Source organism: Salvelinus namaycush, chromosome 41 (genome assembly GCF_016432855.1).
Source record: "Salvelinus namaycush isolate Seneca chromosome 41, SaNama_1.0, whole genome shotgun sequence".
In the NCBI taxonomy this organism is placed as follows: domain Eukaryota; kingdom Metazoa; phylum Chordata; class Actinopteri; order Salmoniformes; family Salmonidae; genus Salvelinus; species Salvelinus namaycush.
Window position 1 is genome coordinate 9,668,355 of NC_052347.1, and position 16,367 is coordinate 9,684,721.

Sequence of the window (16,367 nt, forward strand, 5' to 3'; positions counted from 1 at the left end):
CCTCAGTAAAAGGCACATGACAGCCCGCTTGGAGTTTGCCAAAAGGCACCTAAAGACTCTCAGACCATGAGAAACAAGATGCTCTGGTTTGATGAAACCAAGATTTTACTCTTTAGCCTGAATATCAAGCGCCACATCTGGAGGAAACCTGGCACCCTCCTTACGGTGAAGCATGGTGGTGGCAGCATCATGCTATGGGGATGTTTTTCAGCGGCAGGGACTGGGAGACTAGTCAGGATCGAGGGAAAGATGAACGGAGCAAAGTACAGAGAGATCCTTGATGAAAACTTGCTTCAGAGCACTCAGGACCTCAGACTGGGGTGAGGGTTCACCTTCCAACAGGACAACGCAAGGGTGGCTTCGGGACAAGTCTCAATGTCCTTGAGTGGCCCAGCCAGAGCCTGGAATTGAACCCGAGAGAACCTGGAGACCTGGTAATAGCTGTGCAGCAACGCTCCCCATCCAACCTGACAGAGCTTGAGAGGATCTGCATAGATCTGCAATACAGGTGTGCCAAGCTTATACCGTCATACCCAAGACTCAAGGCTGTAATTGCTGCCAAAGGTGCTTCAACAAAGTACTGAGTAAAGGGTCTCAATACTTATGTAAATCTCATATTTCCGTTTTTTTTTTATTTGATAAATTTGCAAAAATGTATCAAAACCATTTTTTAATTTGTCATTATGAGGTATTGTGTGTAGGTTGACAAGGGAAAAAAACAATTTAATCTATTTTAGAACAAGGCTCTAACGTAACAAATGGTGGAAAAAGTCAAGGGGTCTGAATACTTTCCCAATACATTGTATATCAATCAGCACTGATAAAAGCAGACTGTTAAGATTGAGAGAACATTTTAATACAAAGCAGTACAAAAAAAAAAAAAAGTGAATAAATTAAAAAAAGTTGTTATTTTCCTGACTGGTAAAAACAGTTTTAGACAAGCCTCGTGAAAACACAATAAACAGAGGAAATACAGTAGTTACAGACGTTGGTACGTAGGTGCGGCAGTGTGAATACAGTATAGTGCAATACAATAAAGGAGACACAGTCCAATACAGTAGTTAAAAAGACCTACATTATATGTTTCCACCAACCACAGGGTTGAAGATTCATTCCAGAACATGTGGAGTGTTTGTCAGCACAGAGGGAGAGAGAGAGGGGAGAGAGAGAGAGGGGAGAGAGAGAGAGGAGAGAGAGAGAGAGAGGGGAGAGAGAGAGAGAGAGGAGAGAGAGAGAGAATGTCACTGCCAGTCTAGCAGTGCTTACAATGTGAACATCAGTGATGCAACAGTGTTTTTGGTCAGTTCAGTAAAAATAACATTTCACAGTGTCACCAGAAACCATTTGTAAGGCTCCCTCTCTTCCCAAAGCCACATCTCTCCAACCTACAATGTGTCCATTGTATGTTGATCTAGAGCAGGCTAGATGATCAAAATGTCATACTTCTTCATAATGAATTCCTGTCCTGATACAGGGTGTATGAAAGGGAGAAGTCAGTAGTGAAAGAATGTCAGTTATTTGGTATGAGGATCGTTGGTTACAGAACGACTCCCTGGGAACATTTAATGACTACGTCTGGCAGCAACTGGTCCCCCACCAAAATAATCACACACAAATTCACTAAGGCCACGAAACAGGCCTGCTAAACCACACAGTGTAACCACCCAGGCCCTTCCACAGCAAACATGACACATACACAAGCAAATGGAAAGAAGCCTATATCCTGTGCAGTCGGGGCAAGACACACATTCAAACACAAACCTCCAAGCGCACACATTCAAACTCGGCCCAAAACAAACACACAATTAGGGAAGCGCCTAGGAGCTATTTTGGATTCTCCCGTTCAGGAAAAGCTACATTTAAACAGAGCGGAGATGAACAGAGAGGGAGAGGCATCATTCTGGGTTCTCCTCAATGCAGAGAGACTCCACCTGAAAGCTGGTCTCTGTAAATGCCCAGGACAAAGAGAGATGGTCCAAACGACTATGTTTACAGTGCAGATAAACTTCCAGTATAAACAGAGGAAGCTTTTCCTATAGGAGTGTGAGAGACAGAGAGAATGGGGGGAGGCAGAGCAGAGCTGAAGACAAGAAACGAGTGAGTGAGGGGGGAGAGAGGTGGTATGGCCTGACACTGGGGGGGGTTTGGAATAACAAGCTAGGGAGATGGAGGAGGATGGTGTGAGTGTTGAGGATCGACTGTTGGTGTGTGAACGGGGGTGGGGGAGACAGACAGACCAGTTGAAATCAAGAGTATGTCTCAAGCTCTCGGTTTCTTCTCTGTTGACGAGGTCTGCTGTGCTTCAACAGTCCCCCCGGCGGAGACTGGACCTACTGAAGGAATTTCTGTGAAGACATAAAAAGATCAAAAGACAGATTAAAATGTTGCTATCTGGACGAGGGTTTTGCAATGTGTGGATGAAGGAGCCTCTTAATTGCTGGTATGGTGCATGTCATTTTGTGTTCTGGCAGGTGTGGCTGTGCTGTATCTGGCTGTGATTAGAAATCCTCCAGCCCTCACATAAGACACGCAGCTGGCTCCAAAAACACCCAGTCAAAACCAACCAACAATGTGCTGACACTTTCCAAACCAGATCTGCTGAGATGATTGAAGCAGCAGCTGCATTGTGTGTGGATGAAGGGGTCCTACTAGTGGTACTCAGTGGGGCGTGATGCATGTTTGTGTGACTACGAGTATGTGAAGTGTCGAGTTTCTACGGTGTTTTTCAAAGCAGAGGCTGGCAGTGGGGTGTTCAAATGGATTAGCTCACAGCGTGTGTGTTTGCATCTGTGTGTGTGGAAGACGGTGTCGAGTTACTATTGTGTAGGCTGTAGATGTCAGTGCTCTGTAGAGCTGGATGCGCTCATATTGTGTGTGTGTGTGTGTGCGTGCGGTGTGTCTGTGTATTATGAGTGTCCATGCATGTTCAGTGTGTGAATCCAGTTTCTTGTACATAGACATGGAATCACTGGTCACTTTAATAATGTTTACATACTGCTTTACTCATCTCATATGTATATACTGTATTCTATTCTACTGTATTTTAGTCAATGCCACTCCGACATTGCTCGTCCTAATATTGACATATTTCTTAATTCCATTCTTTGACTTTTAGACTTGTGTGTATTGTTGTGAATTGTTAGATCCTACTGCACTGTTGGAGCTAGGAACAAGCCTTTCGCTACACCCGCAATAACATCTGCTAAATATGTGCACGTGACCAATAACATTTGATTTGTAACCTTTGTGTAGCAGACTGAAGCCCTGCAGCCGGCAGTGTCCTGTAGAGCTGGGGGATCTTGCGGGTGATGAGTGGTCCCAGAGACTCTTTCAGCTTATTGTAGTTCCTCTCCATTTCCTTGTGGTACTCTTTCTGGTCTGGACCAATCAGAGTCTTGTTTTTCCTCAGGGCATCCTCACACCTGCAGGAGAGGAAGGAACACACACACGGGGTGTCAAAGTCTGTTCACTGGGTTATTGAACCGTGTGTGTGTGTGTGTCAGACTGTATAGTCCATGTACAGGCTTTGTAAGGTGTCATCACCTCTTAGTGAAGTCTTTAAAGCAGAGACGTAGTTTGTTGTGATGACGGTACAGCTTGGGGTCATCGGGAATGTCAGAGAGAAAGACCTGGGCCACCTCCAGAGGGCCCTGCACACGAGAGACAGAGAGAGAGCGAGAGAGAGTGAGAGAGGGTTACGTACACACTCCAACATGTCAAACACACAAAGGGATATTACACAACACAAACAGTACCTGGTTGACAGTGGTGCCCACGGAGCCCTGCAGCACCATCTGCAGCATCTTGGCGTCGGCAGGCTCCTGGTGGGTAGCGAAGGCCAGCTCCTGGGTCTTCTTCTGCATGTCCTCTATAGCCACCTCCATGGGCACCAGGATGATCTGGAGAGGAGAGGGGACAGTGACATGATCATGAGCACTGCTTCACTGTGAGTGGATTAAGCTAGTGTTATGTACTGTAAAGCTCTATGAGCACCTGGAAAAACACTGCTAAATATAAATCATTTCACTGTTCACAGTGCTCACCATGTTTCACACTACAGTCATACATGTACACAGTGACCCACCTCCTCTTTGTGGATGACGTTGACGCGTGTCTTGATGTAGGGGAAAGCGTGGGACGTGGTGAGGATGGACTTGCGTTTGTACTGCTCGTGCAGGTCACCGTGGGCGCGCCCGTCCAGGGTGAAGGGGGTGCAGTACATGAAAGTGCGCAGGTTGTAGTTCTTGTCGAAGTAGGTGATCCTCTCCTTCAGCTCGTACGTGTCGAAGAAGGGCTCCACGTAGGTGATCTGGAGGTAGGCCTGAGAGCCACGCAGATATACAACAAATAGATCAGTACTACGGGGTCATTCCTCAAGTCCCCATGTAAAAACCGCAACACAAACCTTCAGTCGTTTTCCTTTCTGAGACTTTGGGCCTTTTACCTTATTGGGGTCCAGCTTGTTCTTGTCCACATGGTTGGAGTCCTTGATAATCTCCACCACATCATCTCCAAACCGCTCAGCATAGAACTCCTGAACAAGATGTAGAGAGACATTCAAAAGACTGGTATCAGCTTATAACACACAACTCTGCAATGGTCCAGTGAGCTACAGAAAGGATCACTGATGTCTTCGGGTGTTATATAAATGATTATTTTCTTATCCTCCTCGTCATTCTCCTGAGACCGTACCTCTAGTCTGTAGGAGATCTCAGCCAGCTTGGTGATAGAGGGCTCCTTGTACACAAACTCCTGCTCATCCAGGTCCCCAAAGCGACAGCCGTAGAAGCCCACCCGGAAGTAGGTCCCAAACATCCTCTACACACTATAGAGAGGGGCATGGAAGACCGAGAGGGGGGGGGGGGGGGGGGAGAACAGGAAAACAGAACACAGATATTACTTTCAGAGTCACTTAGTCTAAGCTGCCCTAAATTGACATGTTCATTTGGTCTAAGCTGCCCTAAATTGACATGTTCATTTGGTCTAAGCTGCCCTAAATTGACATGTTCATTTGGTCTAAGCTGCCCTAAATTGACATGTTCATTTGGTCTAAGCTGCCCTAAATTGACATGTTCATTTGGTCTAAGCTGCCCTAAATTGACATGTTCATTTGGTCTAAGCTGCCCTAAATTGACATGTTCATTTGGTCTAAGTTGTCCTAAATTGACATGTTAATTTGGTCTAAGTTGTCCTAAATTGACATGTTAATTTGGTCTAAGTTGTCGTAAATTGACATGTTACAACCAGGGCTCCATATGCGACAACATATTTTGCTGTGTGACTTGGAGTTTAAATTTATGAGTGCCTTCGTAAAGTATTCAGACCCCTTGACTTTTTCCACATTTTGTTACATTACAGCCTTATTCTAAAATTGATTACATTGTTTTTCCCCCCTCAAATCTACATACAATACCCCATAATGACAAAGCAAAAAAATAGTTTTAAAATTGTTGCTAAATTATATTTAAAAAAACAACGAAATATGACATTTACATAAGTATTCAGACCCTTTACTCAGTACTTTGTTGAAGTACCTTTGGCAGCGATTACAGCCTTGAGACTTCTTGGGTATGACGCAACAAAATAGGCACAGCTGTATTAGGGGAGTTTCTCCCATTCTTCTCTGCAGATCCTCCCAAGCTCTGTCAGTTTGGATGGGGAGCGTCGCTGCACAGTATTTTCAGGTCTGTCCAGAGATGTTCGATTGGGTTGGTGTCCGGGCTCTGGCTGGGCCACTCAAGGACATTCAGAGACTTGTCCCGAAGCCACTCCTGCGTTGTCTTGGCTGTGTGCTTAGGGTCATTGTCCTGTTGGAAGGTGAACCTTCACCCCATTCTGAGGTCCTGAGCACTCTGGAGCAGGTTTTCATCAAGGAGCTCTCTGTACTTTGCTCCGTTCATCTTTGCCTCGATCATGACTAGTCCCCCAGTCCCTGCAGCTGATAAACATCCCCACGGCATGATGCTGCCACCACCATGATTCACCGTAGGGATGGTGCCAGGTTTCCTCCAAACGTGATGCTTGGCATTCAGGCCAAAGAGTTCAATCTTGGTTTTATCAGACCAGAGAATATTGTTTCTCATGGTATGAGAGTCTTCAGGTGCCTTTCTGCAAACTCCAAGCGGGCTGTCATGTGGCTTTTACTGAGGAGTGGCTTCCATCTGGTCACTCTACAATAAAGTGTCATGTTGCAGAGATGGTTGTCCTTCTGGAAGGTTCTCCCATCTCTACAGAGGAACTCTGGAGCTCTGTTAGAGTGACCATCGGGTTCTTGGTCACCTCCCTGACCAAGGCCCTTCTCCCCCGATTGCTCAGTTTGGCCGGGTGGCCAGCTATAGGAAGAGTCTTGGTGGTTCCAAACTTCTTCCATTTAAGAATGATGGAGCCACTGTGTTCTTTGGACCTTCAATGTTGCAGAACTTTTTTGGTACCCTTCCCCGGGAACATCAGTGCTACCAATAACATTTTTTAATTTAGAGCCCTAGTTAAAACATTGAAACCATATGCTACCACAGCAACCAGTAAATACACCCCAGAGAGTTGGAGCCAGTCAATCTTGTGCAACTGTTTTACACAACTATGTATTGGTTAAGTGTGTGAAAGTGTGAATACAATGCAATACCGTGGTTTGAATAAGTGTTGGGGAGTTTTATTACATTTCACTTACCAGTTAGGAAACATCATCCAGAAAGGACAGGAAAGGCAGGGAAACCACAGGAAAGAGAAATCAAATATTATTGTTTAAATGCATTTATAAACTGGGTGATTTGAGCCCTGAATGCTGATTGGCTGACAGCTGTGGTATATCAGACCGCATACCATGGGTATGACAAAACATGTATTTTTACTGCTTCAATTACGTTGGTAACCAGATTATAATAGCAATAAGGCACCTCGGAGTTTGTGGTATATGGCCAATATACCACGGTTAAGGGCTGTATCCAGGCACTCCGATTTGCGTCGCGCCTAAGAACAGCCCTTAGCCGTGGTATATTGACCATATACCACACCCCCGCGTGCCTTATTGCTTAAATAAACTCAATATCCGTTAAGTTACACAAACAAACAGCATATTTAATTTACTTTACCTCCCATCCAGAACTCTGGTTGTAGATTTTGTTAAAGGCGTCCTGCAACTTTCCATGGACAATAGCCAGCTTCTTGAAGTCTCTGTTGGCCTCGTGGACCGGGAGTAGGATCTTATACACCTCGTTGATGGCCTCGTACATGGAAGCCTGCAGGGGAGATACAGTATGAAACAGTGAGAAGTCTACCTACAGCACACTACAATTCATATATACTTTACAAAAACCTGGCTTTCTCTATGTGAACATACAGCTCTGACTATTTACTAGGTGGTAAGGCAAACTGATGCTGTGTAGGGCGTCCACTCAAAGAGAGATTAAAAAGTTATTCGTCACGTATTTAAGGAAATCTCAATGTAAAGAAGATCTGAGTAATACCATGTGGAAGGAGGTTGCAGCTTGCTCCAGCAGCCCCACCAGCCCCAACTCGCTGAAGTACTTCCCCGCACAGATACCCTCCTCCTCCGGGGACAGGATGTCATCAGACACCGCTGACTCCTCCAGAACATTAGATGAGATGTGCTACAGCAGGTAAGGGACAGAGCAGTCAGGAAACGACTAAGGTTTTGAGGTATACTATAATGGACAGGAAAACACACACACTCCTGACCTGGAAGGTGACACAGCCAATGGGCAGGTAGCGGCAGTCCTCCAGCATGTTGAGGTACTCTGCCACCAGGGCGGCGCTGTGCACCAGGCAGTGGGCTGCCTCCGCGTGGTTGCCTCTCTCCGAGTGCTTCCCCGCCATGTTCTGCAGCCACGTCAGACGCAGGTCAGGGGAGTTCTGATAGCCCTTAGCAATCCTGAGGGCGGGGTGGGGGGGGAAGACAGAAAATCAGGTCGGTACATAGCTAATGCAATCCAAGCCGGGGCGGCAGGTAGCCTAGTGGTTAGAGCGTTGGGCCAGTAACCCGAAAGGTTGCTGGATCGAATCCCCGAGCTGACAAGGTAAAAATCTGTCATCCTGCCCCTGAGCAAGGCAGTTAACCCACTGTTCCCCGGGCGCTGAAGACGTGGATGTCAATTATGGCAGCCCCCCGCACCTCTCTGATTCAGAGGGGTTGGGTTAAATGCAGAAGACACATTTCAGTTGAAGGCATTCAGTTGTACTGACCTGGTATCCCCTCTTACCCTTTGGATTTCTCTTTACTCCGTTTGTGGATGTGAATGTGTGTGGATGTGAATGTGTTTGAGAGGAAGTGGTTGTGTCGATGAGACAGCTGTTGTGTGTGTAATACCTGTACATGAGATCAATGAGCATCTCAGGGTCCTGCTGGTGCTCCTTCATCTTGACTGTGTCAGTCAGAATCATGTGCAGATTGAAGACCAGATCCTGGACCTGTTCTGGGAACGGGGAGTCCCGTAGCTCCAGGTCCTCCTCTGCGTAGGTCAGGATGGTTTTTAGGGAACGTCGGAGGTGCTCCTCGTTGAAGTTCTGAGATGTCCCCACCAGGGAGGACAGGGACATGGTGACCTGCATCTTCACCCGGGCAAAGTTCTACACCAGAGAGAGGATGAGTCAATACTCAAGACTACAGAAGGGATGTGACCAATACAGAATTCCACAACATGTCAGTTGATGGTGTTGAGACTGAACTGGAACCATCTTTACTTCTATTCTTATTGTTGTTGCATTGTTGACAGGTGAACCTGCAAGTAAGCATTTCATTATAATATATACACCACGTATATCCTGCACATAGGACAAATATACTGGATTTGATTTGTATTATTGTGGGAAGATCTTAGCCTGGAAATCCAAACTGAATTCACGCTTCCTTTCACTATTGTTTCACGTCAAAACAGTTAAACGGAGTGTGAATGCAGTTTGTCTTTCCAGGCTATGACAAGCTTCTGTATGAGTGAGACTCACGTTGCCGATCTCAAAGTTCTGCCTCATCAGCAGATAGAGGGAGGCGGAGGCTTGACTCCGGACAGAGCCCACACTGCTGCTGCAGTGGCGGAGCAGACGCAGACACAGGTCAGCACACAGCTCTGTGTCCTCCTCAAACAGCATCTCTGGGAACTACACACACGGGACACACAACACTTAATCCACACACAGAAAGACATGTAACTTTGTGTGTGTAACTAACATACGGGCGTGCACACACACACACCTTGAAGACCAGTCCCCTCTGTGTAGTGAAGCAGTGCTGCAGGAAGAGGGCACTCTGACTCCCTGCCATGCTGTGGAGAAGGACTCTCAACACTCCGCCCAAAACACTCTCCTTCAGCTCCGACGCCAGCACCGTCTTCACTATGATCTCCAGCGTGTCCAGGACGACCAGAGAGGCTTCAGTGGCCAGGTTTCCATCCACCACGGACTCCTGCTCTGTCTCCGCCTTGGTTCTGCAACGAAACAGGGTTTACAATCACTCAGACACACACAAATCCGTACAAACGTCACTATACAACGTGCCTACACAAATACTGAACACAGACCGTTGATGACAAGTTCTATCAAGTCATTGGTCTACCTCGGCGTTCATCTGGGCATATGGCGGGGACCTACTTGTCGACTCTGTCTGTGTTCTGTCTCCAGTGCGTGACGTTCTTCCTCCATCTGACATTCTCATTGCCATATGGACTCCGCTCTGAACAAAAACAAAACATACGGACACTTGTAACAACCACAAAGGAACATTGCATGTAGACACATCTCAAACTATGATGGCCCATCCGGTGCTGGTACCTCTGCAGCGACGGACCATCTCCTGTCGGGCTCCGATGGTTCCCAGTATGGCCTCCTCTAGACGAGCCTTCATGTCCTGAGACTTCTTAAACGTGAGGCTGTTGATACGCTCCAGAGCCTTCTTCCCCTGGGACAACCAATCAGAGATGGAACGGTCAGAACGGCTATAATAGGATGTATTCAGGTCGGAGAGTCCAACAGGGGTAACAGGTGAAGGACAAGAGGTACAGCGGTCTGATCAGTGAGAGGGGACAGAAGTGGTGCCTACCTTGTACTCGAAGCAGGACACCGAGAGGTGCAGCAGGTCTAGCAGCCTGTTGATCTGTAGCACAGAGAGGTCTGACACCCAGCTCTCCAGCAGAGCAGCGTCTGCGTTCTTCAGTACCCACAGGAAAGACACCAGCAGAGTCCTACTGCACTCTGCCGACAGAGAGCTGCACTGACGACCAGCCTGGGAGAGAGATGAACGCCTACATTAGGGCTAGGAGTTTGTCCTGATGTCACGTTCCAAACTATGTCACGTTCCAAACTATGTGGATGAGAAAGAGTGTCAGAGGAGCTCATGAGCAGTGAGCCATCTACAGGTAGTGAGGGGTAGTTCAGTATGGCGGCTGTCATTAGAAGGCATGCTGTACCCCCTCTGGTGTTGTGGATTTGCCCCATGCTGGTACTGTACCTTAGTGTGGAAGTGTACTACAAAGGATCTCAATAACAGAGGGAGGGGGAAAATAAGTTCAATCGTTACCAGGGTTACTGGAGTTACTAAAAATGCCTGAGATATGAAAGCCTGAGGCAGTAAGCTCCACACAGCAGAGGGGGGCTGATGGTGTCTCATTACTCCCACCGTGGGCATGGTGAAGTTCGGGGCTTTGGCATGCGGCAGCGGGGAGCCAGCGATCGCCATGGCGACAGACTGACTGATGGTTCCGTTGTCTGGGTCCCCGTCGTCTTGCATAGCGGGGGCGTGGCGACCCCGGGCGGGAGAAGTGTCTGACAAACACAGGAACAAAACATACTGCTGATTCTATCAACCTAAGTGAGAATAACTAACTAGCATGCAATCTCCCACCTCCAATCAGGGTTTAAACACAACGCCACATGGTCAGAGAAGAGGAAGATGATACTGGTTAACCTACAGCAGGGGTAGGCAACTAGATTAGGCCGCGGGACGATTTTTGTCGGAGCGGATGGTTGGGGGGCCATAACATAATTATAATAATTTATACACTGCAAATTGACCACAACTAAGCCCAAAAACAGATTGTATTTGAGAATAACAATAATTTCAAACCTTGATTACATTGAGACATCTTTTTCTTATTTGTGGGAATACTTGGGAACAGACTTCCTAAATTAATTCCTGGTGATTGGACAGTGTTTTATTACAACCCCCAAAAAACCTGCTGGACGTTTTTGGCACGCGGTCAGCCTGTTGCCGACCCCTGACCTACAGAGTGTCCTTCTCACCTGTGAAGTCATGGAGCTGGGGCAGGGTGTCCATGACGATGGGGATGAGGGGCAGGTAGAGCTGGGCGATGTGGGTTCGCACCTGGGGGTCCGTGTAGCGAGGGTCCGCATCATGACTGCACATCAGAGAGTGGACTGCACTGATGGCCTTCTTATGCAGGAAAAACACCCTGGCGGAGACAGAATGAGTCAGTACGTGCCGTGTGTGTCTAGTTGTGTGTGTGAGCTTGTGTGTGTGTGTGTGTGTGAAGCCTCCTCACCCCTCCGCATCAGGCTCCAGGATGAGGGATAGTTCAGTCAGCAGCAGGCCAGACAGGAAGTGTTGCTGTCTGAAGGGGACGGAGAGCTCAAACATACTGGCCACACCCTGGTCCTGGTGCATACTGGAGAACGCTGAACCCTGAGAGAGGGAGGGAGATGGATGGATGGTGAGAGGAGGGAGAGGAAGGACTTTCTAGCAAGAGTATTACTACAGATGTCCGCAGATGACAAAGTTGGCCCTTGGTCAAGATCACTGTGTTGCCTAGTAATGAATGGAGCCTCCAGTCCAGTGGAGTTACCTGGGAGGTGGTGGAGGAGGTGGAGGGGGAAGGCGAGGCAGGGGGGCTAAGGGTGGAGCAGGGTAGGTTGAGGGTGACGTAGTGCTCATGGCTGCACACGATGCGGGTGAAGTCCATTCTCAGAGCAGTCAGAGAGCTGGGGTTCTGGGCTGTGTGGAACTTGTTGGCGATCTGACACACACACACACACACAGACACAGAGAGAGACATATGGTTCAGGTATGTGTAAGACAACGTATTCAGGGACTGGTTGCAGTAAAAGCAAATGATGTCATGTGTGTTTGTCATTTGTGATGACTCGGTTGATGACTGACAGTGGGTGTAAATACTGCCTTGTATTGTGGCAGAATAGTGACACTGTCTGTATGCATGTTCGTACGTGCCTGTTTGTAGTAGAACCCGAAACGCACTGTCTGAGTGGGTGAGTGGGTGTCTGTGTTTATCATTGGAGCAGATGACAGGACCTGTGTGTGTGTATGTGTGTGTGTATGTGTGTGTGTACCTGTTTGTAGTAGGAGCGGATGAGGTTGAAGACAAAGCCACGGTCCATGAGAGACAGCAGGTCATTCAGGAAGAAGGCCAGACTGCTGTTCAACCTCTCCACAAGCTCCACATCCTGAGAGAGAGACAGGGAAGGAGGGAGAGAAAGGGAGGGAGGGAGGGAGGGGTATAGAGGGAGAGAGAGAGGAGGGAGAGAAAGTCTGTGATTAGAGAATATGGGAAGGGTTAAGAGGACAGAAGGTATACTTTGTATTCCCTAAAAAAGGGAAACGTGACTCCTATGTTCTGCAATTCCGTTCTAATGGCCCTTGGGTTGTGGCCACTGTACCTTGTGGTATCGCCCTGCTACATCAGCACTGATAGCCCCCACTAGAGCAGCGATGTCATCCACAAAGCGGTCTGGGAAGCGCTGGCGTCTGGGAAGGTCTATCCGGGAGGACAGGAACAGGTGGTGGGACATACTCTTCGTCTGGGAGAGGAGGAGAGAGAGGGAGGGAGAAAAGGAGGGATCACGGATTGTATCTAATTCTTCAAATGAACACTGGCTATGTAAAACATCATATTCCTTCACGCTTTTCTCTGAATGACAAATTTGACCAACTGTTTCTTGATTTACGGAAATCCATAAACGGCCTGTGTGATGAGGACGAGTGAGTAAGATCAAGATCTCATGAACGATGCCATACAGACACAACCGTCATTATCCTCGTCATTCAGATGCGTACCATGAGTTGGAAGAAGAACCAGGCCTGTTGCAGTGCTGCCTCCCTCACTGTGCTGGTGCTCACCACCCACTGTAGTGCCAGCTCCTCATGGAGCAGCTACACCAGGAAGTAAACAGGGTCAGAGAGAAACACCCAGGCAGAGTGCAGTACACCACGGTTAGCAATACAGAGGCTAACCAAGGAAAAGCTAGCTGAAATACCCAGGTAAAAATGTGAACGTGTGAAAATACTGAGCTAACACTAGCACCATACAATCTCTCCTAAAAAGGTAGGGCTGTCTGTCTGCTAACAAACACAGTGAAAAAAGCTACTACTAAGCTAACAACAGGATTATTGTCGAACACTAACATGTAATGAATCCTGTCGGTAGCATTAGAGGAACATGAGACTCTAGACAGGTCTTATAATGTAGGCTTATTCTGGGAGATCCCAGATAACACACTTTACTCATACCTGGCTTTGATGACTGTGTCAACTTTCAAAAGCTGATGCATTAAACAACTACTTATCTCGCTCTCACACACACACACACACACACACACACACACACTTACAATATGAACTGATAAGCACCAGTTACACATACTGACAAACACAGCATGGATGAGGATGGACAAGGGTGTTAATATAGTGTTTTAGACAGTGTATGACAACAGTACCTTCTTGGCAATCTGTCTTGTTGGAGCTGAACAGAAGGTGGCGCTGTCCACAAAGGCAGACATGCGATTGCAGCCACGATCACTTGCCTGACAGAGTAGTGGAGCGATGGAAACACAGTGACGAAGACAAAGAGCAGGAGTGAGCAAGGTGGAAAAAGATGAATGAAAAATGTGATGGATGGCTAGAGGACTTCCTGGACTCAATTGACTAGCTTGGATAGAACTGACGTTAGCGCCAGTGGCGTTCAGATGTTCCATGCGGTTGATAGGATGAAATGTGATCCTAGTGAAAAGCATAATTGTGAATAACGAGGCTGAGTCGAGCTTAGCCAAGGAGGGGAAAAGGAACAGACCAATGACAGGCAGACAGCTGACAAAACGGACCGTAGACAAACACACAGAGCAGCAGCCACATAGGAGTGGAGGAGGGAAGGGCAGCGAGGAGGGTGGTGTTGGGTACGGGGTGAACATGGGGTTTGTTCTGGAGGCCAAAACGTTACAGAATGTTCAGATAGAAATGTATCGGGTAGAACAGACGCCATTGGCTCGTGTAGAATAGGGAACCATGTCCGCTCTAGTCATTATATTTCTCTCTGCAACGTTCTGAACAATTCTGGTTACTGAATGAACCGGCACCCATGGTGGAGGGGTAGATAGTTGAAGGTAGGGAAGGAGGGTTGTTGGCACCTGCTTGAGCTCACAGGTGAAGTTGGGGTTCCGGCGTAGCACAGCTCTGGAGCCCCCGGGGGCATAAGCAGAGTTTACCCAGGAGTGGGAGCGGTCTATCCCCTGAACATCATATCACATCAGCCACCACACCGACACACAGGCAGCCACAGGCCATGGGGGGAGAGAGGGAGCGAAGGAAGGTTAGGGAGGGTGGGAGGGGTGGAGACAAGGGTCAAATTAGAGGGAGGAGAAGGAAGCAAGAGAGGGAGAGAGAGGGGAGGGGGGAGGGGAATAGCGAGGGATAGAACACAGAGGGACAGACATAGGCACACCACAAGATTGCATAATTGGCAACAGCGGTGGAATCAACCAACCATTGGCACAAACAGACAGGAATCACAGGCATGCACATCAAGATACGACACTGGAGCGTCACTACGGCAGGACGAGGGGAGTCTGATTGTATGTTTATTCACAGGAAACACGTCGGACGGACATTCAGCGTACATTTAAACAGCCAGAATGCCATTTAACCCCAATTTGAGTAAGTGTCTATGTTTAGACTGGAAGAGGCAGCAGCACCATCATAAGCACACAGATAACATATTCAGGAGTTCGTCACATAGTGCCTTTACTTCCCCAACTAGAGAAGAAACGGAACAGGTTGTATTTACAGTGCCTAGACCGGACAGAACAGGTTGCATTTACAGTGCCTAGACCGGACAGAACAGGTTGCATTTACAGTACCTAGACAGGACAGAACAGGTTGTATTTACAGTACCTAGACCGGACAGAACAGGTTGCATTTACAGTACCTAGACCGGACAGAACAGGTTGCATTTACAGTGCCTAGACAGGACAGAACAGGTTGCATTTACAGTGTCTAGACAGGACAGAGGACAGAACAGGTTGTATTTACAGTACCTAGACAGGACAGGACAGGTTGCATTTACAGTACCTAGACCGGACAGAACAGGTTGCATTTACAGTGCCTAGACAGGACAGAACAGGTTGCATTTACAGTGCCTAGACAGGACAGAACAGGTTGTATTTACAGTACCTAGACAGGACAGGACAGGTTGCATTTACAGTACCTAGACCGGACAGAACAGGTTGCATTTACAGTACCTAGACAGGACAGAACAGGTTGTATTTACAGTACCTAGACCGGACAGAGGACAGAACAGGTTGTATTTACAGTACCTAGACCGGACAGAGGACAGAACAGGTTGTATTTACAGTACCTAGACAGGACAGAACAGGTTGCATTTACAGTGCCTAGACCGGACAGAACAGGTTGCATTTACAGTGCCTAGACCGGACAGAACAGGTTGTATTTACAGTACCTAGACAGGACAGAACAGGTTGTATTTACAGTACATAGACAGGGCAGAACAGGTTGTATTTACAGTACCTAGACAGGACAGGTTGCATTTACAGTACCTAGACAGGAGAGAACAGGTTGCATTTACAGTACCTAGACAGGACAGAACAGGCTGTATTTACAGTGCCTAGACAGGACAGAACAGGTTGTATTTACAGTGCCTAGACCGGACAGAACAGGTTGCATTTACAGTACCTAGACAGGACAGAACAGGTTGCATTTACAGTGCCTAGACAGGACAGAACAGGTTGTATTTACAGTACCTAGACCGGACAGAACAGGTTGCATTTACAGTGCCTAGACAGGACAGAACAGGTTGCATTTACAGTACCTAGACAGGACAGAACAGGTTGCATTTACAGTGCCTAGACCGGACAGAACAGGTTGTATTTACAGTACCTAGACCGGACAGAACAGGCTGTATTTACAGTGCCTAGACAGGACAGAACAGGTTGCATTTACAGTACCTAGACAGGACAGAGGACAGAACAGGTTGTATTTACAGTACCTAGACCGGACAGAACAGGTTGCATTTACAGTGCCTAGACCGGACAGAACAGGTTGCATTTACAGTGCCTAGACAGGACAGAGGACAGAACAGGCTGTATTTACAGTACCTAGA

The 16,367-nt window shown here is 47.6% G+C and overlaps 1 protein-coding gene across 1 annotated transcript in view; it reads right to left on the reverse strand.

Moving 5' to 3' along the window:
• Nucleotides 1–767: 767 nt before the first annotated feature.
• LOC120034506 (dedicator of cytokinesis protein 7-like) overlaps nucleotides 768–16,367 on the reverse strand; it is a 42,466-nt gene continuing 26,866 nt past the window's right edge. The window contains exons 22-46 of the mRNA XM_038981092.1: nucleotides 14,380–14,481; nucleotides 13,693–13,779; nucleotides 13,034–13,129; nucleotides 12,637–12,777; nucleotides 12,310–12,423; nucleotides 11,808–11,978; nucleotides 11,508–11,647; nucleotides 11,248–11,417; nucleotides 10,625–10,770; nucleotides 10,049–10,231; nucleotides 9,781–9,907; nucleotides 9,601–9,682; nucleotides 9,206–9,437; nucleotides 8,959–9,111; nucleotides 8,324–8,583; nucleotides 7,696–7,888; nucleotides 7,464–7,607; nucleotides 7,089–7,235; nucleotides 4,693–4,818; nucleotides 4,445–4,534; nucleotides 4,085–4,321; nucleotides 3,756–3,899; nucleotides 3,544–3,650; nucleotides 3,243–3,422; nucleotides 768–2,345 (exon numbers count right to left, since the gene is read on the reverse strand). Of these exons, the coding sequence (XP_038837020.1) occupies nucleotides 2,303–2,345; nucleotides 3,243–3,422; nucleotides 3,544–3,650; nucleotides 3,756–3,899; nucleotides 4,085–4,321; nucleotides 4,445–4,534; nucleotides 4,693–4,818; nucleotides 7,089–7,235; nucleotides 7,464–7,607; nucleotides 7,696–7,888; nucleotides 8,324–8,583; nucleotides 8,959–9,111; nucleotides 9,206–9,437; nucleotides 9,601–9,682; nucleotides 9,781–9,907; nucleotides 10,049–10,231; nucleotides 10,625–10,770; nucleotides 11,248–11,417; nucleotides 11,508–11,647; nucleotides 11,808–11,978; nucleotides 12,310–12,423; nucleotides 12,637–12,777; nucleotides 13,034–13,129; nucleotides 13,693–13,779; nucleotides 14,380–14,481 (3,615 nt within the window). The 3' untranslated portion in view covers nucleotides 768–2,302. The remainder of the gene's footprint in view (nucleotides 2,346–3,242; nucleotides 3,423–3,543; nucleotides 3,651–3,755; nucleotides 3,900–4,084; nucleotides 4,322–4,444; nucleotides 4,535–4,692; nucleotides 4,819–7,088; nucleotides 7,236–7,463; nucleotides 7,608–7,695; nucleotides 7,889–8,323; nucleotides 8,584–8,958; nucleotides 9,112–9,205; nucleotides 9,438–9,600; nucleotides 9,683–9,780; nucleotides 9,908–10,048; nucleotides 10,232–10,624; nucleotides 10,771–11,247; nucleotides 11,418–11,507; nucleotides 11,648–11,807; nucleotides 11,979–12,309; nucleotides 12,424–12,636; nucleotides 12,778–13,033; nucleotides 13,130–13,692; nucleotides 13,780–14,379; nucleotides 14,482–16,367) is intronic.